This window comes from Penicillium argentinense (genome assembly GCF_028826775.1).
Source record: "Penicillium argentinense strain IBT 30761 chromosome Unknown utg000005l_segment0_segment0, whole genome shotgun sequence".
Taxonomy (NCBI): domain Eukaryota; kingdom Fungi; phylum Ascomycota; class Eurotiomycetes; order Eurotiales; family Aspergillaceae; genus Penicillium; species Penicillium argentinense.
The window spans coordinates 154,671-177,671 of record NW_026622664.1 but is presented as its reverse complement, the minus strand read 5'-3'; the positions used below and the strand labels follow the sequence as shown (position 1 = coordinate 177,671).

General features: G+C 50.9%; 12 protein-coding genes across 12 annotated transcripts; 5 read left to right on the top strand and 7 right to left on the bottom strand.

Annotated features, from left to right (window-relative positions):
- Nucleotides 1-9: 9 nt before the first annotated feature.
- Nucleotides 10-1,527, bottom strand: N7532_004860 (M20 family metallopeptidase; the record flags this gene model as incomplete). Its single annotated transcript, XM_056617354.1, has 5 exons — nt 10-245; nt 320-447; nt 516-908; nt 969-1,351; nt 1,432-1,527. The coding sequence occupies 5 exons, from the start codon at nt 1,525-1,527 to the stop codon at nt 10-12; spliced, it is 1,236 nt and encodes a 411-aa protein (XP_056473513.1).
- Nucleotides 1,528-2,655: 1,128 nt separating this feature from the next.
- On the top strand, nt 2,656-4,384 carry N7532_004859 (uncharacterized protein; the record flags this gene model as incomplete). Its single annotated transcript, XM_056617353.1, has 4 exons — nt 2,656-2,837; nt 2,894-2,987; nt 3,064-4,125; nt 4,184-4,384. 4 exons carry the CDS (start codon nt 2,656-2,658, stop codon nt 4,382-4,384), a joined length of 1,539 nt encoding a protein of 512 aa, XP_056473512.1.
- Nucleotides 4,385-4,442: 58 nt separating this feature from the next.
- On the bottom strand, nt 4,443-6,099 carry N7532_004858 (putative flavin-containing amine oxidasedehydrogenase; the record flags this gene model as incomplete). The annotated part of the gene is made up of 4 exons (XM_056617352.1): nt 4,443-4,601; nt 4,660-4,947; nt 5,000-5,989; nt 6,049-6,099. 4 exons carry the CDS (start codon nt 6,097-6,099, stop codon nt 4,443-4,445), a joined length of 1,488 nt encoding a protein of 495 aa, XP_056473511.1.
- A 585-nt stretch (nt 6,100-6,684) lies between these two features.
- Nucleotides 6,685-8,302, bottom strand: N7532_004857 (class I SAM-dependent methyltransferase; the record flags this gene model as incomplete). Its single annotated transcript, XM_056617351.1, has 10 exons — nt 6,685-6,763; nt 6,835-7,263; nt 7,336-7,522; nt 7,580-7,605; nt 7,667-7,783; nt 7,855-7,896; nt 7,959-7,988; nt 8,046-8,102; nt 8,167-8,219; nt 8,279-8,302. 10 exons carry the CDS (start codon nt 8,300-8,302, stop codon nt 6,685-6,687), a joined length of 1,044 nt encoding a protein of 347 aa, XP_056473510.1.
- Nucleotides 8,303-9,027: 725 nt separating this feature from the next.
- N7532_004856 (glycoside hydrolase family 28 protein) lies at nt 9,028-10,224 on the bottom strand (the record flags this gene model as incomplete). The annotated part of the gene is made up of 2 exons (XM_056617350.1): nt 9,028-9,486; nt 9,568-10,224. The coding sequence occupies 2 exons, from the start codon at nt 10,222-10,224 to the stop codon at nt 9,028-9,030; spliced, it is 1,116 nt and encodes a 371-aa protein (XP_056473509.1).
- A 1,493-nt stretch (nt 10,225-11,717) lies between these two features.
- On the top strand, nt 11,718-12,106 carry N7532_004855 (uncharacterized protein; the record flags this gene model as incomplete). Its single annotated transcript, XM_056617349.1, has 2 exons — nt 11,718-12,024; nt 12,087-12,106. 2 exons carry the CDS (start codon nt 11,718-11,720, stop codon nt 12,104-12,106), a joined length of 327 nt encoding a protein of 108 aa, XP_056473508.1.
- A 396-nt stretch (nt 12,107-12,502) lies between these two features.
- N7532_004854 (uncharacterized protein) lies at nt 12,503-14,790 on the bottom strand (the record flags this gene model as incomplete). Its single annotated transcript, XM_056617348.1, has 2 exons — nt 12,503-13,318; nt 13,375-14,790. 2 exons carry the CDS (start codon nt 14,788-14,790, stop codon nt 12,503-12,505), a joined length of 2,232 nt encoding a protein of 743 aa, XP_056473507.1.
- A 458-nt stretch (nt 14,791-15,248) lies between these two features.
- Nucleotides 15,249-15,671, top strand: N7532_004853 (uncharacterized protein; the record flags this gene model as incomplete). The annotated part of the gene is made up of 1 exon (XM_056617347.1): nt 15,249-15,671. The coding sequence occupies one exon, from the start codon at nt 15,249-15,251 to the stop codon at nt 15,669-15,671; it is 423 nt and encodes a 140-aa protein (XP_056473506.1).
- A 320-nt stretch (nt 15,672-15,991) lies between these two features.
- On the bottom strand, nt 15,992-17,173 carry mep20 (uncharacterized protein; the record flags this gene model as incomplete). The annotated part of the gene is made up of 3 exons (XM_056617346.1): nt 15,992-16,011; nt 16,071-16,880; nt 16,945-17,173. The coding sequence occupies 3 exons, from the start codon at nt 17,171-17,173 to the stop codon at nt 15,992-15,994; spliced, it is 1,059 nt and encodes a 352-aa protein (XP_056473505.1).
- Nucleotides 17,174-18,482: 1,309 nt separating this feature from the next.
- On the top strand, nt 18,483-18,962 carry N7532_004851 (uncharacterized protein; the record flags this gene model as incomplete). The annotated part of the gene is made up of 1 exon (XM_056617345.1): nt 18,483-18,962. The coding sequence occupies one exon, from the start codon at nt 18,483-18,485 to the stop codon at nt 18,960-18,962; it is 480 nt and encodes a 159-aa protein (XP_056473504.1).
- Nucleotides 18,963-19,260: 298 nt separating this feature from the next.
- Nucleotides 19,261-19,998, top strand: N7532_004850 (uncharacterized protein; the record flags this gene model as incomplete). Its single annotated transcript, XM_056617344.1, has 1 exon — nt 19,261-19,998. The coding sequence occupies one exon, from the start codon at nt 19,261-19,263 to the stop codon at nt 19,996-19,998; it is 738 nt and encodes a 245-aa protein (XP_056473503.1).
- An 899-nt stretch (nt 19,999-20,897) lies between these two features.
- N7532_004849 (A4/G1 family peptidase) lies at nt 20,898-21,713 on the bottom strand (the record flags this gene model as incomplete). Its single annotated transcript, XM_056617343.1, has 1 exon — nt 20,898-21,713. One exon carries the CDS (start codon nt 21,711-21,713, stop codon nt 20,898-20,900), a length of 816 nt encoding a protein of 271 aa, XP_056473502.1.
- Nucleotides 21,714-23,001: the final 1,288 nt, after the last annotated feature.

Below are 23,001 nucleotides of genomic sequence, written 5' to 3'. Positions count from 1 at the left end.
GGTCCCATGCTAGTCTTCCCGCTCGATCTCCGCCTGCCACTGCCGCCGCGTGGTCGCGAACAGCGTCTCGTCCGTGAGCATCTCCCACCCGATGAGCGCCAGCGACTTGCCAACCACGACAGCCTCTGTGTGCGCCTCGTCGGTTCCCGCAGACACGGCAAATGAAGGGTGATGCGGGAATGTATTTTCCGGGGTCGGTATTCCGAACATGGTGTGTAAGGTGGGGGTGACGTAGCTCACATTGCCTATAGTTGGAAAAAAAAGCAAAAGGTCAGCACCCTATCTGCGGAACGTGTGGTTGTGAAAAATAAATGCATACCGATATCTGACGAGGCTGTGAGGACCTTATCATGACGCTTCATGACCTTGCGACCGTATCCGCCCATGTGAACTTGGTATCGCTCACAGAGGGTGTCGTTTAACCGTACATCCGTGTAGAGTTCCTCTCTAGACAAAAGCAAAACACGCGGGGTTAGCAAGAGTCACATATGGAGATGGCGGGAACAAGGACCTACTCTTTGATCTTGATCTCGCACCCTGTCGCTAAGGCACCAGCTTGAATGCAATTCCGCACCTTGGAAACCAAGCTATTCAAACCCTTGAGGGAAGGACTGCGCACCTGCCAGTAAGCCTTGGTGTATTCCGGGATCACATTCGCCACTTTGGGGGTATCGACAAATGCGCAGTGGATTCGTTGCTCTGGCAGGATTTGCTGTCTCAGTACGGCCACGTTATTATATGCGGAAATCAAGGCGTCGAGCGCATTGACGCCGTCCCATGGGTTACCCCCTGCGTGGGCACTCTTGCCGGTGAACTCGCAGATGATCTTCTTGCGGGCATTCATCAAGGTGCCAGCAATTCCTCCTGCTTCGCCTTGGTCGGCAAAGATTTTCTTAGGACCAGCATGACTGTGCCGCCCATTAGAAACTACAACTCAAAGCTGTGTGGCGAAGGGGGACAATACGTACGCCATGAGAGAAATATCCACGCCCTTGTATGCCCCCGCATTAATCAGGTCCGCCTTGCCGCCACCGTTTTCCTCTGCTGGTGTTCCCAGCAACTGCGCTCGCCCAGGGATGCCGTGTTTCTTCAAGGCAAACGACAGGGCTAAGAAAGCAGCGATGCTGCTCGTGGCGATAAGGTTGTGACCACATGCGTGGCCGATGTCCGGAAGCGCATCGTATTCCGCATTGAAGTTAACTAGACGCCCTCCAGATCCACTTAATGCTTCAAAGGAAGTATCCAGGCCATAGGCGTGGCGTGTGACGGCGAAGCCCTGCTTCTCAAGAAAATCGCAGATTGTATCATGGGCGCGGTGTTCGTTGAAAGCGAGTTCGGGATTTGACCAAATCTAGCAGATCTTAATGCATGAGCTACGTGCCCTCAAGAGCTCAGTTTAAGGAAAAGAAACCCCTTGAGCTCCCCGCTTACCTCGTGATTGACCTTGCGCAGTGATCCATGCAGTTCGTCCAAGGCTAGATCTATAGACACTCGAACGTCTTCAACTCCCACGATGGAGACGGTCATGTTAATGTTTGGGACAGCGATTGGAGGTAGTTCTTGAACAGTCACGACCAGTCGAAGTTGATTGACAGACCGAGTGCAGAAGTCATATGTAATAGATCTAAAGCGAGGGGCAGGAGAGTACCCCTCCAGGGTCCCACATCCGAGGTCTCCCCTCAAACTGCCGATGACACATCAGAGGCAACCTAGTGTGCTTTGATAGCGGAGGAGGACGGAACAGCTTCCACAGGATTCCGGATTTGGCGAGCAGCTGGAGGATGATATCAACAGGCCTTCAGGGCGCGTCGGCAACGAGGTGGATCTTCCCCACGGCGGCAATCTGTGGGGTAGCCACTACCCCAGGCGTCGGATGGAGTCGACTGGTCGAACGCATGGCCGCCATGCGGTTGATAATCCTGCCAAGAACGCATCTGCACCTCCACGATGAGGCGCAATACGAATGATCGCGCGAGGATAGGCCGGTGAGTTGCAGCGATTGCCGACCAGCGCAGACCGGGGCGGATTGCCGACGCCCAGCGCGCATTGGCGGAGTTGCCGACAGCGAAAGCCCTAATCTCGGATCTCCAGGGATTGCCGACGTCGACTCCGGGGAGCTCGCAGGCGCAGTGTGAGAAGGGCAGCAAGAGGATGTCGAAGTCGGTATTAACTGGCCTGCGGACACCTAAACCCGCTTCTGGACTGCCGATATTCGTGCCCGTCCAAGGCGATCTGAGCAACTGGTGGCGTCCGATATGACCACATCAGAATGGATAGGGAAAATATCGGACAACTTGGCTCAGAGAGACGCTCATGTCAAACTGCCAAGGGCCTGCCAAAGATAGGCACGATAATTAACGCGAAGTCAAAACTGTTGTGAGGCGGTCGTCCATTCCGATCGCCACCTACTAGTACCTAAGCCATGAGGGGTTTGGCGTGGAAGCAATCCGTCTCTCGATGTTATAACCCCAGATTTGTCGCCTAAACTCGTTGGACAGGCCCAATCCCCTGCTCGTCTGGACTCCTCCTCAATTGGTTGACGAGTCCACTTTTCCTTGCCTACATCTCACATCCCGGCTCATCAAGCAAATCGTATAGTTACCTCCATCAATTGTACCCTTTCCATTGAGTCATTCCAAAGATTTTCATCATTGCATGGTCAGCTGTGGTCCAGACAAGATGGAAAAGCAACAATCGACTTCTCATGGCGCACCAGATCTCGACATGCTCAAAGTTGAGCCCGTCCCTGCTGTCCGTGATGTCGATTTCGGCGAGGTCCTGGAGACCACATCCACACCGGAGTTGGAACGAAAAGTTCTCTGGAAGCTAGATCTCTAGTGAGTACCTCGAAGCATACAGTCTCGCACCAATGGTCTCTAATCAAACATGTCAGTTTAATCCCACTGATGGGGTTCTGTTATATGCTACAGTACATGGACAAGCTAGCCCTGAGCCAGGCGACACTATTCAATCTAGCAGAAGACTTGGTATTTGAGTCCTTTCCTGTACTTTCTTGGTACAAAGCATACTAGGTACTAATTATTGTTCCTCTTTTCCCTACAGAACCTCCAAGGCACGCAATATAACTGGTCTTCCGCCGTCTTCTACTTTGGTTACTTCGCCTGGAGCTGGCCTAGTGGATATTTGATTGTTCGACTCCCAATGGGGAAATACTTGGGCATGGCAGTCTTTGTTTGGGGTGGTGTACTGATGTGTCATGCGGCATGCACCAACTTTGGCGGGCTGATGGCGGCACGCTTCTTCCTCGGAGTCGGCGAGGCATCTATCGCCCCCGGATTCGCCCTGATCACCGGAATGTTCTATAAACGCGAGGAACAACCTGCACGGCAAGCAGCCTGGTTCATTGGAAACTCGATCGCCACGGTGGTCGGAGGTCTAGTCGGATATGGCATTGGATTGATCCACAACGACTCCGTGACCAGCTGGCAGCTGCTGTTTCTCGTGCTCGGAGCGATAACGGCCGGGTACGGGTTCATTCTCATTGCATTCCTCCCCGACTCGCCTGCCAAGAGCATCTTTCTCAACAAGACCGAAAGGGCCATTGCCATCCAGCGGACCTTGAGTAATAAGACAGGTGTCATGGACACAGGGAAATTTAGATGGGGTCAGGTGTGGATGGCCATCAAGGATCCTCAGACATGGTTCCTGGTCCTGTATACGCTGTGCGTGAACTTTTGCAATGGCGGAATCACAAGCTTCTCCTCCATCATCATCAATGGATTTGGGTTCTCAAAGCTTCGGTCTCTCATCATCCAGATGCCCATCGGCGCCGCACAGCTGGTCTTTCTGATCTTGACCTCGGGGTTTGCGACGTTGGTCCACCAAACGCGTATCTTAATGATGATTGTCAACACGACTACATCGATGATTGGTATGATTTTGATCTGGAAGCTTGACCATGATAACCAGGCGGGCAAGATGGCCGGGTTGTGTTTGGGCGCTGTCTTCGCAGCCAACATCCCCTTGTCCCTCAGTATTATTAGTTCGAACGTGGCTGGGTTCACGAAAAAGAGCACCGTCAGTGCCCTCATGTTTGTGGCCTACTGCGTTGGAAATATTGTCGGACCACAATTCTTTCTGCCTCAGGAGAAGCCAGACTACCCCGTGAGTACTCGATTTTCCTGACAATGGGCAAGTCTTTCGTACTAATAAATTTTTTTAGACTGGGATCAAAGCAGCAATGTCGGGACTCATTTTTGGCATCTTCTTCTTGATCTGTCTGTACCTCTACTACGTGTATGAGAATCGCCGACGCGATCGACTCTATGGTTCGCCGAGGGAGTTGACTGAAGCGGAGGAGTTGCAGGATGAATTCTCCAACAGAACAGACCACGAGATCGAGAGCTTCCGCTACGTTCTCTGATTCATTTGGTTTCAATAATCGTCGTCATGTGTATAGGATTATGAATGGTTAGCCCAATTTATGTTTGCTTGGGCTTGCTTCTTTTGTATCGAGTCCCGTGGCAGACGAGCAGGTACTTGGCGAAAAAGTCCTCCGCAAAGTCATCAAAGGGCTCATAAGCCGCTCCCAGCTGATAGGCAGCCGCGATTCCAGATATACAGGCAATTTCGTGCATGTTCTTGACCGGAAAGTTAGTACAAATGTTGTCGCGGAGACAGACGCTCAAGCGCACTCACTACCATGGTCCAGCTGCCCGCGTACCGTGTTCGACGCTGGCCGTTAATAAACATCATTCCCGGGACAACCCGTAGATAATGCTGCCATCGGTGACCAAACTGATGCCACCATTTCCGCGCGATGATCTTCGAGGGCTCAATCTCATTCCATGTCCAGAGACCCTTCAGCTGGTCATTGAGGTAAATCGTCTGGAAGACATGCTCCTCGAGGGGCCGTGGAGGGTGACCCTCCCCAAGGCTCTCCCGAAACTGGTGCTGATAATTCGTGCAGTCGAATCCCATCTCGATCTTGTCTGGGTCCGAGGAAAAGGAATCCGAGCCATCCGTCCTTTTGGCAAACGGCCTGTTGCTTGGCAAATGCGATCTGGTCCCTTCGCTCCTTGGATGTGGATTGGGCACACAAGGAAGGGTGATATTGCGCTTCGAAGATGGACTGGAAATACGTAGAGTCGAAATGGGTGATTGTAATATCGTTGAAAAATTTGACGCCTCCTAAGACGTACTTCTCGCGCCAGGTCGCGTGGCGATCAAGCAGTTTCTTTGCTTCGTCGGCCGGGCAGCAAAATACTAACTCATCGAAGGTCTCTGTCAAAGGCTCACCCGGAGGCTGGCTGTGAGGATCATTGGGTGTCGTTTGAATGATGATCCCCTTGGTTTTCCTCTCGAGTATGGCGACCAAGGTATTCAAGCGGATGTCCACACCCTTGGAGCCGAGATCTGACGCCCAATCACAATAGAAACTGCCCAAGTTTGGAAAGGTATACATGAGAGGGAGATTTGGCAAAAGTGTATCAGGATCATAGTCCCATAACCTCATTTGTGGATCATCGAAGAGACGCTCGAGGAGTACACTCGATACATTGGGGGTTTGGTTTCCTGTGCCGAGAAACAAAGCTAGCAATGGCAACACCATCTTGTTGCTGAAATCATGACTGAAGCGAAATAACCTCAGGATAAACTTGACTGGGAAGATCCCCAAGAGGGGCATCAAATACTTGATGCATCTCAGCACACGTCCTAACTTCTTGATTTCCCGCGAGTGTTGTTTGACCAAGGCACTGGGGAACACGTTGGTCCAGAAATTGTTCCGGTCCTTGCCAAAAGACACTTGAAGCTTCACCGGCTGAGGCTCGTAGCCATAGCTGCGAAAGAAGCGAAACGTATGTCGAAAAATAGCCGAGCCACCCTGGACCCCGTCGTTTAGCCAGCTCGCTCCATGCTGGGACTCATTTAAGCTGATGGAGGTTGCCTGACCGCCCGTCTGAGGCTCCGGGTCGATCATGGTGACCTCGAAGAGATCTGGATGCTTGGCCAGGGTCGACGCGCAAGACTAGAAGTGTTGTTAGCACTGGCTGTGGAACGAGCTGTGGACGATCAGGGTATGTATACCATCCCGGCAGCGCCGGCCCCAATGATGACCACCTTCTTCCTGTGTGACATGCGGAAACTTTCGAATCCACAAAAGGACTCTTAGAGAGAATCAGATAATCGTATCACCAGTGGAGAAAGTCTTTTCTCTTTCTGGGAATTGGCGATCGTGATGAAAGCAGGGCGACGCGGTGATGTCAGGCCCGCGCATGCCTCGCGATGGGCCAATCATCAACCGGCGACGGAACCATAGCATGCGGCATGGCTCGAAATCAAGAAAGATGCAGGTGACAATTGCGAAAAAAAAAAAAAGCAGTCAATATGGCGATAGACATGTAATAAGATACCAAAGAGAGGTTCCATTGCATGGAAGATGATCCAGACTCGCTGTTGAGTGAGCTGATCGATGTGAAGGCCGACCGATCGACGCGCCGCATGGGGAGACAATGAGAGCCAACATAGCATGCAACCGCGCGCAATATGGTAAGTATCCCATGGAATTTACAACGAGTGGCTTGCAGAAAAGATAGAAACAGAACAAAGCAGAACAAATTAAAGTATAATGGTTGGGTACGCACGTTATCCACCGATGATGGCATGCGTTCGTATGTACACAGAGAGGCAGACAAGACACATTCGCAAAAGCAGATGAGACTTCTACTGCTTCTCCACCTTGATGTTCTTTTCTGCACTAGCTAGCTCATCCGGTCGGGGCTTGCGAGCCCATACTCGTCGTCTGTCGTAGTCAGTCACCACCATCTTCGGCGTCTACCAAATAATGTTGGATGTTCAGGGAAGAAAGCTCACGCGCGCTGGTAAGTATGGTAGCTCGGATCTTTCAATTCCTTGCGCATTTTGGCAACATATACGTGGACCTCTTCCTTCGTCCATGGCTCCGGCGATCCGTACTTGGTGAGCAACCACATGCACCACCCTTCCATGCCGGAGAGCCAGTGCTGAAAGTTCACGGTGCCGGCCTCTTTGTACTTCTTGTCGCGCGGCCAGGGCCCAATAGGCCACTTGTACTCCTTTTCATGAACGTCAACGAAGCCTGCCTTGTGGATCGAGTCAGACATGGTGTCGATCGCATTCAGCTCTCGGCCGAATCTTTTCGCACATTCCATCGTGTAGTCGCCCCACGTATTCAGAATACTGCTCGCTGGAAGGCTTCCATCATCGCATTGTATTACGGGGCTGGCCTCCACTTGTTCAATCCATCCCCCGGGTATCAAGTTGCTGTGGACAGGAATCTGTATGAGCCAGAGGTCGACTTCGAGCGCCGCGGTTGATCAGGAGACTGGAACCTACTCGTAGCATCGCTTATAGATTTGCTCCCACTCAGGCTCGTTGAAGGACCCAATCATTATTCGCATGTGAATAAGGTCAAAGGGCTCACGCCAAGTCCACTGTTGCAAAGCATCATCGACCTCCAAGACGCAGTTGGGAGGCATCCATGAGACTGGCGGTGGGAAGAGGTCCACTCCTCGAACAGTCGCTGGTATAGTTGAGCAAGGGCACACGTGCAGACTCTCCTTGGAAGACTTGGACTCACCATCAGGGAACATATCAGCCACATCGCTGTCTTGTGGTCAGCAAGCCCGGTCAAGTATGGGAAGCATATTCATCGGGAATGGCCTACATGGCCCATACGCCCTTTCCAGTGCCGAGGTCGAGGATGTGCTTCGGGTCCCTGCCTACAGGCGATCGGAAGAGTGGGTTTTCTCGTTCTGAATCGAGGATAAGAGCGACTAAATGTCTGGGAAGACCATAGGCATCAGTCACAACCGGCGGATCCCTGCAGGATTATTGAAAGGAAAGGCGGCGTACCCGGCTTCATAGGTTTCAAACATTTGATCGTCGGACGGCACACTATGGAATGTCAGTGCTAGAGATTCCTCGCATGAGTGGGGATATGTCATCCTATGTCATACAGGTATTCTTCGTTGCGCAGTGATTGGTATCTGATGAGACTGCGTTCAGTCTTGAGTCTTGCCTTGGGCGATCGCAGCAACACTCACCGACGGCCATTTTCCATCAGACCGCGATAGATGGAGGAGCCGATCGATGTAGTCTCCCTGGAAGAGCCAAAGTATCAGTAGAGGACTGCCTGCGGCTGCTGTGAGTGTCCTCGAGACGTACGACTGCCAGTCCTCGGGGTAGTACGGTCCCTCGGTCGCATACAGGTCAGGGTCCTGCGAGGGTCAGCCCCGAGCTCCTGACATGTGCTCAAAATAAACTTAACGATACATACTACAACAATCGGTTGGTCGTCCATGATGGGCGATGATCGTAAAGGTGGCTGAAGGGAAAATGAAATCAAGGCCCGGCAGCCCGCAATTCTTGGATGCCTTTTTAAAGCTGGTCCGCAGCCTTCTCGGGCGCAGCCACTCAGCGAATCCGCGTGGCCATCGGGCTGTGAGAAGGGCCCAGTGCAGTTTAGTAGCCGTTGAGTCGCAGCCTAACGGGTACAGGATTGCATTAGTGACCGTTAGGGTCGGGGTGGATGCAGGATTGTTGGTGACACATTGGCCTAGGATAATAGTCTGACGTCTGCGGGTGCATGATTGACAATGCAGCACGCAATTAAATATCGGAAAGAAGGCCAATAGAATAGGAAGTGAAATTTCCCCCTAATACCGTAGCAGCCGTCTGTCACCTCTTAAAAACTGGCGATGGGGTTGCCCTCGAGCTGGGAATAAGCGACGACGCTCGGCTGCAGTGGAGATCTCCGTGGCCCGTCCCGTTCGCAGTGGGGCGACGAGCGTGGCGGAGAGAGCGCGATTAGTGGAAGAGATATATGAACGGGAGGATGCAAGCTGGTCGGAAGAAGAAAATTGCCCGACGGGACTTGGCATTGTCTAACTATGTACGTACATACGACCGGGAATACGCGGCGAGGGCGATGGGTCGATGGATAGTGCTAAATTGGGACGAGCTGCGGGAGAGAAGGTCGCAACGATGAATCGTCGATGGAGACCACTCCGAAAGAGCTACTCGCGTCTAGCAGGATGCCCCCGAGGGCACGTTCTCGCAGTCGTCGCTCGAGCTGCCGCCAGTCAAGCTGACACCGCTCCAGGACCAGTCTGTGCAGCTGTCCTCGGCGCACAGGATGTACACCTGCTCCGCGTCATCCTCGAGCGAGCCGGTGATGCCATCCACAGTCAAGTCCGAAATGGGCACGCCGTCGGTAGGGGTGCCCGTGGGGGAGCCGTTCTCGTAGTCCTGCTCGATCACAATGCCGTAGTCGGTGATGCCGGACAGGGTGATGTCCGAAAAGGTCACATCGCTGACGGAGCCAGTCGCATCGTAGATGGTCTTGATGCGGATGCCGTTGGCCGAGTCGCTCACGGTCGAGTCGGTGATGGTGACATTCTTGACGGTGTTGTCGTCACGACCGCCGATGGAGCCAATCGACAGGCCGTGGCCACCAGAGCAGGTCGCACCGCTCCAGTAGATGTTCTAGGGAGAAGAAATCGCTGTGAGGACGCACACAAAGGGAGAGAGGAACAGAAAGATCCAAGTAGAGTGTTGGGTACTTACCTCGCCCGAGTTGATAGCCAGGCAATCATCCTGATTCTTGACGGTGGGATTCTTGATCGTAATGTAGGTAGACTCGCTGATATCGAAGCCGTCAGTGTTGTGGCCGCCATTGTCATCACCACCCGAGTTGTCAATGGTCACATCCTCGATGAGAAGGTTGTCTGACTGGACACTGATGGCCTGCACGGGAGTGTTCTTGATGGTGAGGCCCGAGATGGTCGAATCGTCGAGGGAGTGGGCGTAGAAGAACTTGGGCTTGGTCTTGCCGCCATTGGTGCCCTTGCTGTCCCACCAGCGAGAGCCCTCGCCATCGATCACAGCGCCGTCAGAGGCCGTCACTGTGATGCCGGACCCTGAGATGCGAAGCAAGGGACCCTTCCACTCCTCGTAACCGAAGGTGGTGGTGCCCTCAAAGATGACCTTGGTGCCATCGTTGAGATCCGACAGGTCCAGGGTCTCGCCAGCTGGGACCTCGATACCACTCAGCACGATGGTCGAGCAGTCCGACTTGCTAGCCGAGGCGCTCGCCGCCTCTGTGAAAGTGCAGGTCGAGGAGGATCGCTTGGTCAAATCGGAGACGCGCGAGGGAGCGGGGGCAGCGGATGACAGACTGGCGGCGGCAGTGGCCAGCAGAAGGTGCGAAAGAAACGAAGGCATGGCTCCAGATGATTCTGTTCTACAGAACACGGAGCGATAGGGATTGGCACTAAGGAGGATTGAAAGGAATGGAGGTCGGTTCTGATCAACAGAACTGGGACTGGAAGATATGAAAACGAAGGTTGGTCGACACTGTCCAAACGACGAGCCATCAGCAGCTGCGTCTGCCTTTTTATAACGAGACGTCTGCCATGGCCGTCACACTAAACCAAGCACTGCGAAGCTTCAGCATGACGCCAGGGGCGTCAAGGCAATTCTTTCCCCTCTCCACTCTCCAGCGTCAAGTGGTGCCGAACGAGACCGTCTGGCCAATTTCCATGCGGACACCAGGGGCGTGGGAGGAGCTGGATGGAGGCGAGACTGCCCTACGCGGCATTCGGCTCGGACGAACTGCGAGAGCTCGCTGGTGGATCTGCATCAATCCGTAACGGCGGTCACTTCTCTGAAACCAGCAATGATAGCCCCCGTTAGTTCAAATCCCCCACTCCTCGCTTGAGCAGAGTCCTGACAAGAGAGTCCGAGTCACCGGAAGATTTGCCGGGACTATTAACATCGTGAACCGGGTGAGACCATCTCGAACCTGACAGATCCTTGACGCTTGGCCCCTGGCAGTGGGGTGGAATGAATTGGACGATGAAAAATTTCACGGAGTTGATAGAATGAAGGGTACTATCCTTGTTGATAGTGCCCCATAATACTTGTGAGCGGACTGTATTGGAGGTTTGGAGTCCAGCCTTATTTCGATTGCAGCAGTCGACAGGGCTGCTGCGGTGGAGGAGGAAAGGTGGCAGTTTGAGAGGTCGGCTCTTCTTCGGCAGAACTCCCGATTTAATCTCCACGTGTGATGTTGATATGAGCTAAGCCGCCAGGAGGGTCTCACCATGGGCCACCACCATCAGCCTAATTTGCTGGAGGTAGATTTGATTACAGTTGCGTCTCGACGGAGATGCGCGGCTGCCAGGTTTACGGCTGAATTCGACGTCCCATACACCACGTAGTATATTGTTGAGTTCTACCCCCTACGATCAAGGTCAACATTACATTAGATCAAACGACTCCGAAGCTCAAATGCATGCTATAATATACGAAGGATACAGAAATAAAATTCGAAATAGTACATCGCAGAAACCAGGAAGCTGGCCCGAACAACATCGTGCTTACGATCCACGCGGGGCTACACTTTCGTAGCGGTCTGACAGAAACAATTGTATATTTTGATATCGCACTATCGCAAATACACAAGGTGCCATGGCTCGCTGAGGACCATCCGGTGGTTCCACTGTTTAAATGGACGCAGCGCAAGAGTAGCAGCTTCATTTTTCACGTAGAATTAAGAAAAAAAATTCCCTCTTCTTCTGACAGTTGCAAATATCCATATGCAACAGCCCGATGGGCGTACATGTACATGTAGATCGCCCACGTGACCCTCATCGTAGGTGGACCGCGGCATCGCAAGTTCTTGTTCAGCACATAATCCTCCTCGTTTGTTGCGCATGGCTCACGCCTCGGACCGATCGCACCGGAAAACAAAAGGGGCCCCGAACTACGACGACCCCGAGTTCTGGGATGTGCGGTTTGCGACCGGTCGCGATGTCGGCGAGTGGCTAAACGCCGGTGACGCCCTCGTTGATGCCGTTCTGGCCGACTTGGATCACCGGACGGGATTCGAAGGCGGCGCACCGCGCGTGTTGCACCTGGGGCCCGGCGTCTCGAAACTGGGGCCTAAGCTGCGCGATGCCTGTGTCGAGCTAGGGCTGCTGCGAATATTCGTAATTGCGAATATTATTCGTGCGAATATTCGTACGAATAATTATTCGCGAGATTTTTGCTTTGCGAATAAATTTTGCGAATATTATTCGCAGCAAATCGGGATTACGAATAAATTATTCGCGAGTCTGCGAATATTCGGCGAATATTCGCAATCCCCGAATTATTATGTAATCCTCCAGGATGATGATGGTTGACTAGTTAATTAAGTATATGCTAACTAGTTAGTTACTTGGTTACGTAGAGGGTTAAGGTAAGATTTCTATACTTGTAAGTCTTGTAGAGTAGGAATATAAGGAGTGTAGTAGATTCTACTGCTAGACTCATCTTACTTTTAGAAGTGCGTGTTCAAAGTAGTTATACAGATTTAGAGTAAGTACTTGAAGCTAGCATGTTATGGGTATATATATTACGGATTTGCGGAGTTAAATTGAATTATCATTTATAGAACACCAGAGGAAACACTAGAAATTGAGACTGCTCTCTATATAGTTGTCCAGTCGAATCACTATTACTTATAAACATCATTCAACAACATTAAAACCCTCATCGTCTCTGCCTTCATAGAGTATCTCCGTACTCCAAGTACATCTCTTCCTGCATTGAACAATCTCTCAACCGAAACTTCAGAGGCTGGGATTGCTAGGTAATCTCTAGCAGCAGCAGCCATCCGAGGGTAGTCATGTTTATGAACCCTCCACCAATCACATAACCAGTTTGGATCTTCCATATCACTAGCATCAACCCGAGCACTGTCAAAATATCGATCAATATCAGATACTTGAGGCTTATCGTGAGGCTGTAGCCTTCGTAACATCCGGCTTCCAACTTTTTGCTTCTTGTGACTGGGCTCTGAGGGCTCTGCTATACTAAGTAGGTCTGAAGTCTCTGGATATTTGGAATAAAGGTCATCACGGAGAGATTGAAGAATCTCCCTGCTAGTGGCTTTATCTTCCAATTCGTATAGGAGGAGGTCTCCTTTCACACGAGGATCCAGAATCAGAGCAGTATAGTATGTATCAGAGATATCCATAAAAGTATAGTACTTCATATACTTCTTGATACTTTGCCTAACCGCACTTGCAATATCCTCATCAATGTCTGCAAAATCCTCCTTACGCTCCGCAGCATCATGTAGTAAATCATGAAGTTCATAATAGACCGGCACTGTGAGACTGATCTGGGGCCTTTTCTCTGAGACAAACAAGGTGAACTCATCGAATTTTGAGAGAATAGAGTGGATTTGTGAAAGTCGTTCCCAATCTTTTGTCGAGAAAGGTAGAAACTCTGTCTCGTAATGAATGAACTTCTCAAGCTGGTCCTTTGACTTAGAAGCATTAGTATTTAGTCTTATTAAAGTATCGTTGAGTGCTAGTAGCTCACCTTTAGAGCGTCACTTATCATGCGGAAGGTAGAATTCCATCGTGTATCAACATCATATTGAATGAACTTTTCGGGAAGGTTCATACGCTTGCAATTGTTTTTCCACGCCTGTCTGCGTTGAGGACTTCGGTAGATCCAGATAGCCAGGATACGAAGCTTAGCGAGTGGTTCAAGTGTATGGAATGAGTGATGTTCCCCTCTATCAAGGTTATCACAGACAGAAGTGGCCTCTTCTGTATTACCAGACTTGAGAGCGGAAAGGATATCCTTCACGATCAGGTTGATAATGTGCGCTAAACACCGCACATAGCTTCCTAGACCACAGAATATGGTATTCGCTCCGGACTGCTGTAACTTTTCAAAGAGTTGTAGCACCATCCGCTCATTATTGCTAGCGTTATCACCAGTAATTGAGAGTAATTTGTGCTCAAGATTGAGTTCAATAAGTAATGTTTCAATAGCCGTAGCTAGATTCTCCCCACTGTGTGGTCCATGAAGCTCTGTAAACTCTAGGACTCTCTCACGATAATCAAATTCTTCTGTGAGCCAATGACCAATAACACCAAGGATTGGTAGGTGATTCTTGCTAGTCCAGACATCAAGAGATAAAGCAATTGTTTTGCACGTCGCCGCAAGCTCCTCTTTCAATTTAGCGCGTTGTTGGTCGAAATCTTCTAGGAGACGCTGTCGAAGGGTATGGCGAGAGGAAAAAGGGAGCGAAACCCCCGGTATATCCTTAAAGAGTTGCTGAAAGTCTGGTGATTCAATGACTGTGAAAGGCTGCTTACTGCTCACAACCCAGCGAAGAAGGTTCTTTTCAAGACTTTGTTGAATCGTGATATTTGCCTTACTACCCCATAGGCTCAGAAGAGTAGATTTAGGTGTAGTAATCACTTGCTCAGGGCCATTAGGGGGTAAAATCCCATGTTTCTCCTTCAAATGGAGCCGAATATTAGTGGTAGAAGTCTGTCGCTTCGAATCTGTTGTAGACCAGTTGCATTTCTTCCCTGTGGCTTTATCAATAGCCGTACAACTGATTTCGCGATCGATGAGCCTCTTCTTTCTGCTTCTCTTTTCGATCCATTCGCTAGAGAACTCTCTAACATGAAGAAAACCCCATAACCAGTCGTTTTTCAGTGTTTTTGGGCGGGAAATTTGGGAACCAGTAGCTGGAGGAGGTAGTTGAGAGGCTGATTCTGAAGGTAACACTTCATCCAGAGAATCAAGATAAGAATCGGTATCTGCAGTCACCACTGACAGATCAGAGGTATGCGGTAGAGGCAGTAGGCTAAGCTCTTCTGGATGCTGAGCTATCGGATTCTCTATTAGGTTTGATAGCCAATCTTCAGAGGGGGCTTCATCTTCATAGCCATCGTTTAGAGCAAGGTAATTCGGATGGTTCCCACGAGTCAGCATCTTGGGCGATAAATATCTCTGCAAAGAGTCAAGAATATAGCACGAATTGTACAGAAGAGTGATTTTGCATTGGGTGACTAGGAATTATTTTTTTGCTCCACTATTCTAGCTGCACGTGACATCTTGCGAATATTATTCGTATTCGCAGCCTTAGTGCGAATAATTATTCGCACACTTTTAGTACTGCGAATAAAACTGCGAATAATATTCGCAGTGTTCGTGTGTTGCGAATACGAATAACGAATAATACCGATTCCTGCGAATATTCGTATTCGCAACAGCCCTATGTCGAGCGGCAGTGGGCTGGCAATGGCATCGTGGTGAGCCCCCAACGGTCATGACACTCGACGATCGGCACGCACACGCTAACCCACGATCTACGGCAGAATGTCGATTTCTCCTCCGAGGCCGTGCGCCTGGGCGAACATGCCGAACGCGAGAAAGCCGCTACCCACGCGATGCACTGGTTGCGTGTCGATCTGCTCCGCTGGGACCATGTCTCAACCCTGACGCCCTTTGCGCCGTTCGATGTCATCCTCGACAAAAGCACCAGTGATGCGATTGCGACGTTCAGCGACCAGGAGGTATCATTGAAGAATGCAGAGATCTGTCCAACTGTGCGAGAGGTGGCTGGTGCGAACGATAGGACCACTCTGTCTCCGGTGGAGTTGCTAGCCTTGAACCTGGTTCCCTTGACACGTCCCAACACGACCTGGATCACGCTGTCGTACTCGACGCTACGGTTCGATCACCTCCCCGGTCTGGAGAAATACTGGCATCTTCGATCTCGCACGGCACTACAGGCACCCGCAGGTCCTGTTTCCACCCCAGCTCACACCCCGGCGGTGTTCCATTGGGTTTACATCCTGGACCGTAAATGATCGTCCCGTTTATACTTCATTTACGTACGTTCTGGCATACAGTGACTGAACATTATGCGTGTGTATCACATTCGTAATATTTCAAGCCAGGCTTCGACAACTGGAAAATACAACTACTCTTCTCAATGAACCGACTACGCCCCGTAAGAAAATATTCAGGCAACAACCATGACTTTGAATTGAAAAGCGCCTCCAAACAGACTCATCCAAGCGGGCGAGATCAGCATATTTACCTAACATGTACTTCCCTTCATCCGCCTCGTCCTATCGAACCCCAAGCACCCGTGCTCTCCCAATACACCGCGAAACTTTCCAAGGCATCAGCAGCCGAGGTTGATGGCTATGTGCACAGTTAGTCATTTGGGTGTTTAGTCGCGTATCCGGTCGAGAGGAACCTACCATTGGCGTACAGGGCGTATGAGTCCGCATTCAGCACAGCCTGGCTGCTGCTAAGGGAGGTGGCGGCCGAATAGCCATATCCCAGATCGTCAGTGCCGGGGCTATACACACCAGGTGCGTGGGTGAACTCGTGCAGGGTGGTCGTCGCCTGGTCCTGGTCATGGCAGGTACCTGTCAAAGCAGGAAGTTCGGAGTAGTAGATGTCGCAGTTGGCGATGATGTTGCGGGACGGCAGCGTGTATGCCAGAACGTTGGTCTCACAGTATCCATAGGGGTCACTGCAGTAGTAGGTGGTCGATCCAGAGCTGGCCGACGCGGCCTCCTTTGCCACGGCAGTCAGTCGCGCCGCGACGACGGAGCGGGTGGAGCTGGAAGTCGTCTTGAAATACTCGCTGAACTTGGAGGCCGATCCGGACTTGGCGGCGGTGGCAGCGGCGTTGGCCAGCTTCACGGTGTTGGCGAGCGCCTTGTCGAGCGCAGTCTTGCGACTCGCGTTGCTGCAGCTCTCTTTGGTGCGGCGGTCGAGCGGCTTGATAGCCTTGCTCACCTGTGAGGCCTTGACGCCATCCACCTCGATCTTGAGGTCATTCGAGCTGAAGGGCAGATATCCGGACACGGCCCCCTCGCTCACGATAGGCACCAAACCGCTGGAGGATAGAGTGATGGCACCTCCGTTGGACAGGTCCGTTGTTTCCGCAACATCAAACTCATCTTCAAAGGTCTCTCCGGCACCCAGAGTGGTGAGAGACTCCGAAGCCAGCCCCTGGAGTTGGAAGCGGCGCTTGATACCGTCGAACTCAACCTCGTTACCTACGCGAAGGTCAGCTTGCCTACATCTCTGCATTTCCCAGAGATCGAGCGGCCAATGTCTTACCATCTTGGTACACCGCAACTTTCTTGACGGGTGCACTGTCATGGAAGAAATTCAGGTGCACAAACGTGACATTCTCGGCGCCGGTGTTCTTCACAATGGCCTTGATGCGGGTGTCGCTCACATGGCTCAGGGTGACATCAAGAGCGGAAGTCTCGCTGGTCTCGACGGGCAGCGCATACACATGCTGTGCGAGGGCCAGACAGGCCGCGGACAAGGCAGTAAAACGCATGGCGGAGATCAAAAAGTTCGATTGGGAATCGGACAAATCCACAAGAGAAGTTATAATGGCGTCGACTTCAGATGCCCGCTGGAGTTGCTTCGTTTTGAAAGTCCTCGAATCCACGGGGCATACTGCTTTGATTTATAGATGTCCGGAATATTTAGTATAGCGGGATCCGGAGATAGCATACCGTCTTCGAATACAAAGGTGATCGCCAACTAACCTGACTGAGAAAAGAAGGTGGTATCTCCGCTTGCAATACTCATAGCACATAGGGAGTCGATGAAGTGGTCATCTGCCAATTCCGGCGTCCATGCCGACGAAGAGAGCACACTGATACCCCTTGTAACTGGTGGAGATGCCTCTCAGGGCCTGGATGATACCGGAACTAGTCTGGATGGGAAATTCTTCAACAACTTGGCCCGGCGGAAGCCCGTTTCATCCTGCGACATCTTCAAAATGAGATCGGTCCCTGGCGAGAGCCTGTAAAAGCCGGATAGCAGCCGCGACAATGTAGAGAAAGGCCCTCCCGAGGCGCCGATTGGTATAGGAGAGAACAGCAGGAAGAAACCAAGACCCGGCGATGTAACAGCCATTGAGTCGTGGAGGCAACTAACGTATGTAGTACATGATATGGCGGCATCTCTGGTATTGCAAGGGGCTTCCGCACCACATTGAAGTGTCCTGCCGAAGCCCGAAGCCATCGTGATCGAGGTTCGCTATCCTCATCACCCTATGTCTCGAATGATGCTTGTTAGGGAGGAGATGGCCAGGCCAAGCTCGCCAAAGCGCCACGCTCGACGTTAGCGCCGCGGAGTCCGACGCCAAGAGGAACAAGATACCACCCAAGACACGCCCAATCCTCGCCTGCAGAGCACATTGCTGACTGCCATCTCCTCAACCCCGCGCCTTGAAGAGCTAATCGGACCCCAGTATCGGGAATCTTCCCCTCCATGACTTCTTTGCCCGTGCAGATGATAGGAAAAAATGGCCCTGAAGATGACCGCCAAGTCGGAGTGAAGGGGAGGGTTACACGCCACTCAGGAGAATAGGCGCCACCAGACCCTGTGGTACAGCTTGGCCGCACAGTCGGGGAAATCATTGGATAAAGTGAATCATGCCGCGCCCCATTGGCCATATCGTCAATTTATCTCGTGCGTGTTTGTGTCGTATGCCCTACGGAGGACCAGTGAATCCTGATAACGGGCACCCAGTGAATCCCCGCCCTCTTAAGCGCTTCCTTTTTTTCATACCGACTTGACTCATCCATCGACTTTCCCACTGTTCATTCCTGGGGATGTCTTTCGCTCATAACAATATGCATGGCAGTCTGAGCCTTCAGGTCACATTGGCCTCCCAAATGACAACTCTCCAAGCTTCTCCTGCCCTTGCGGTTCCCATCACCATCTCTGTCCATAATCCCGCGGACGCACCGATGACACTACTCCGGTGGAATAGTCCTTTGGATTTGAGCGCCGGCTTGCTAGGAGTCTTTGAGGTCTGTGACACCGGTACTGGCCAGGCTGTGCCCGTCGACACCATCAAGATTTCACGGAAGCTGCCGGCTTCCTTGGAGGATTTGGTGGAAATCCCCGCGGGCCAAACTGTGAACCAGACAGTAAATTTACCCGAGATTCAACTCGAGGAAGGGCATGAATACTCCATCCGCGCGCAGGGCATATGGCATGCTGTGTGGGATATGCCATTGGCAGATGTGACTGCATCCCAATTGAACGATTTAACGGGATCAACACGTGGGCAGTTCCAATCCAATATTGCCGTTGTCAAAGTCGAGTAACCGGGGAATGAACCGGTACTATATACGACAGAATTCCCACTGCTAGGCCAATCGATAATCACTTGCCTCTCGCCTTCGCGATCCGTACCTGGCGTCTCATGTATTACAGGTATCACCCGAGGCTGGGTGAACGGCCACAGGAGTTAGTGGGCATGAGATCAATGAGAAATATTACTTATCGACCCGAAATCTATCTAGATACATGAGATACTGCCCCTCCCGGAAATCGAAAATTCAGTACCTAATTCAGAAAGTGACCACTGTCGCCTCTTCATATACACATGCGTCGGTAGATGCAATGTCTGCAAACCGAGCTGTTTCTCCACGAGAAGACGCGCAAAAGGTCTTCCAAGTACTGCGAGCTGGGGGTATTGCAATTCTGCCTTTGAATGTCGGATACGGGATTGTTGCAGCAGACCCCAATGCTCTCAATCGCATTTTCACGGTGAAGAAGCGCAGACAGCACAAGAGACATGCTATGATAGGGAGCTTTACTCTCCATCGAGAGATACACTCTCTTCCCCAATATGAGGCAGATATGGTCAAGCTTTTGACTGTCGATCTGGATCTTCCCCTCGGGGTTGTTGCACCATACCGTGCCGACCATCCAATGATGAAGAGGCTCGGGCCCAATACATTGCTACAAAGTACCATTGGAGACACGTTGGCAATGCTTGTCAATGGAGGGCAGCTACAGGAAGAACTTTCTCAGCTGGCTTTCCAGGCAGGTCTTGCTATTTTGGGTTCGTCCGCAAATCTGACTGGTACAGGGGCCAAGATACTTGTGGATGACATTGAACCGGAAATTAAAGCGTCAGCAGATATCATTATTGACTATGGGCGCCAAAAATATAGCAATCCCCACCCGTCATCAACTATGATAGACTTTAAAAACCGGAGATTGTTGCGGATTGGTGCCTGTTACGATGTGATACAAGATGCACTGTTGAAGTTCTTCGGCATCGACTTGCCTGATGATCCAGGAAGACATGTTTCATTTCCGGGCCATACAATAGCCCCAAAGCTGCAATGGTGACACAAGATACCTCGGAATGTCGCAAACACAGAAATTCATTACAACCTGAACGTGGGATTCCTTGGAACAAGTTTTAATGTCAAATTTGTAGAATACTTCCGGTATCCTTATTGTACACGGTAAAATTTACATTAGTAGGGTATTGGCTAGATGTATTTCGGGGGCGATAACTATTAGGAAAATATTTATAGGAAAATATTTATAGTACATCAAGCCCATTCAGAAAAGCGTCAAGATTATGATAATGGAGATAACATTAGTCGACTATTGAATTAGCTCAATGACGGGCTACAATGTATGAGCTAGAGAGAAACCTGAAAGGCTACCAGAAAGAGAGCCCGGCTGGTGTGCAGCTGGCTCTGGTAGCTTCTTCGTATTTGGGTGTTTGCATAACAGAATGTGACTTCTGTAGGTATCTAATCTAAAAGGACCTCTTACAGTCGGACGGAAGGTACTCGTACCCCCCGAGCGCGCGTACCAGATCTGGCCGTGGTTGTACTATTGCAATCACGATGCACCTATTTGGGACAGCCCAAAACATTATGTAATCAATATATTGTGACAGACCTGGAAAGAGTCGATACCTGGAAACTAGAGATGCTAGCTAAATCAGAGAAGCCATATTCGTGGATATAATTGAAACTGATAAAAATGAACGGAAAAGGAGTAAAGCAATTGGAGGCAAAGAACAGCGAAAACATTACGAAGCAGTGAAGACCTTCGGATATAAATTGTGTGCACATTCCTGAGAGAATATTGCCCCCTCTCGTCCTAAGGATGGGCTAGGCGAACTCGCGATAATAATGTCATGTAACGCAATTTGTTCAATGCGATAGTTATTGACCTAAGAATCGACATTGCATAACCTGCAGCCCCAGAACCTTAGGTCTGTCGACCACCTAAACATATTTCACTGTCACAGAACTACTGGTGACAGAGCTTGAAGTCAGAATTGCATTGCTTTGCTTGATATCAATCAGAGTAGCGCCGGACGGGCCCACAGTCGAGCCGTTGTCGGTGGCCTCTGCGTTGGAAAAAGTGACTGTCCCGAAATTGGCGAAGGGAACCAGTGAGTTGTTCGACTGAAAATCCTCCACGATCCATTCTGCATTATATTCACACAGGTTACCGTCGACGCCCCCGTTGAATGTATGGGTTACAGATTTGCCGGTGGATACATTCTCCACCGTAGCGGTGCCAGATGTTTGAGAGGTAGCATCCACAGTCACTCGGATGACATTGCCGGCTGCGATGCTGATACCACTGAAATCATAGGCATAATCGGGATACCACTCATACCACGCATCATATGACACAGAGCTGCCTTGGATGCAAAAGTCGACACCTGTCTGCAGTATTGCAGTGTCGCACGTATCTCCATCAATCCCGACCCAAGCAGAGGCGCAGTATTGCTTGTTGGAAGAGCCACCGGTAGGGACTTTGGGGGTGGGGACGGTGAATTCAGCAGTTACAGCAGTGTAGCCAGTGCCGATAAGAACAGCGCCAGCCCAGTTGGAGCTGTATTCTTCCTTTGAAGTCTTGTTTAAGTGGAGAATTTCATTCGTCCCGGGCTTGTAAGGTGGGTGGCTTTCACGACCGTTCGAACGAGTAATACGTCGAGCCTCATGGCGAGCCTTGCGCTGGGAGGTGAGAGGTGCAGCGACAGCCGCGGTGGCCAAGATGATGCTGCTGATGAAAGTAACGGAAAACTTCATGGTGACAGGATTCCTCGGATTGAGCGATGAAAACGCAACAAAGCACTGAGAGATGATGGAACGTATAATGGAAAGACTTCAGTAATATGACAAGAAGTGTCGTGACTGTCAATGGAGTCCATCTTATATATGCTAGATATCGGTCTCTAAAGGGCGAAGACAATCAATTGACATGATTTGTTGGTATCATCCTAAGATCCTGGTGATCCAAAGGTGCCATGGGTATCAAGCCCAATGCAACATTGCATAAGGACTCCAGAGGAGCCTGAGAATTATTGGAACTGTATGACACGCCGCCGGAGACCGGTGGGTTGGCGAGATACTAGCTTGGAAAACGTAAACGTGCCTGGAGAGATCGGGGGAAGCACCAGTGCTCACATGGGGGTCATCCCGAATCGAAACTAGTTCTGGGCCGACATCCACCTATTGCCAGCGACTGTCTGGGGTATTGGTGTGCCGTCTGATGAACAGGAGAGTTTCCTTGACCATTTTTTCCGAACCCAAAAAGGTCACTGAGATGGATAACTCAGCAAAGAACACAAGGTACAGGCATAGATCCCCCCCCAACAAGGAAAGAGAAACAAGGAAAGAGAGCCGGTGACTCCTTATTTCCCCACCGAAAGAGCCAGTATGCCCTGTATGTTATGCCCATAGGTAGGCTTGTTTCGATATTGTGCAGAAAGTGGTGTAGAGCCGATGACTGCATCCTCTCTCCATGATTCGCTGAGACGTCTAAGCACGCCAAATTCTTAGCTAGCGTCATGAAGACGCGAGGTGATTGCGGCCTGCAGATTCACGGGATAACCGACGGAGACTCCAGGTGCGATAAGACTAATGTTAAGTGGGCGGACTGATGGTTTCTGGACAGATCCCTGACATAGGGAAGATGACCATATCAGGCCCGTAGATGGAATTGAGCAATCGGGGCAATGATCGTCCCAGGTCATTTTGGAAACCAGCAACATAGTGGCCGATAGGCAACGCAATGCAATGCTACTGTGGCGTAAAAGCCAACAACGCCGTCAACAAGCCACAAAGAGAAGCGGAGGTCAAGCTTTCGACAAGCAAAAATGCCGAGGAGGGGACCGAGAGCAAGTGAGAACGTAAATTAACGCCTGGGTTCCAGACAATGTCTGCTGGATCCCGACTTCTTATTTTGTCATTGCCTCTTTTCTTCTTGGGAAAATTGCCTCCCCAAGCCAGTATCGCGATTCAAGCTTTTACCGAGTGTTATCAACAGCAAAACCCAGCCACACTGAGATATTTTACTAGCGAAAGCTCAAACGGG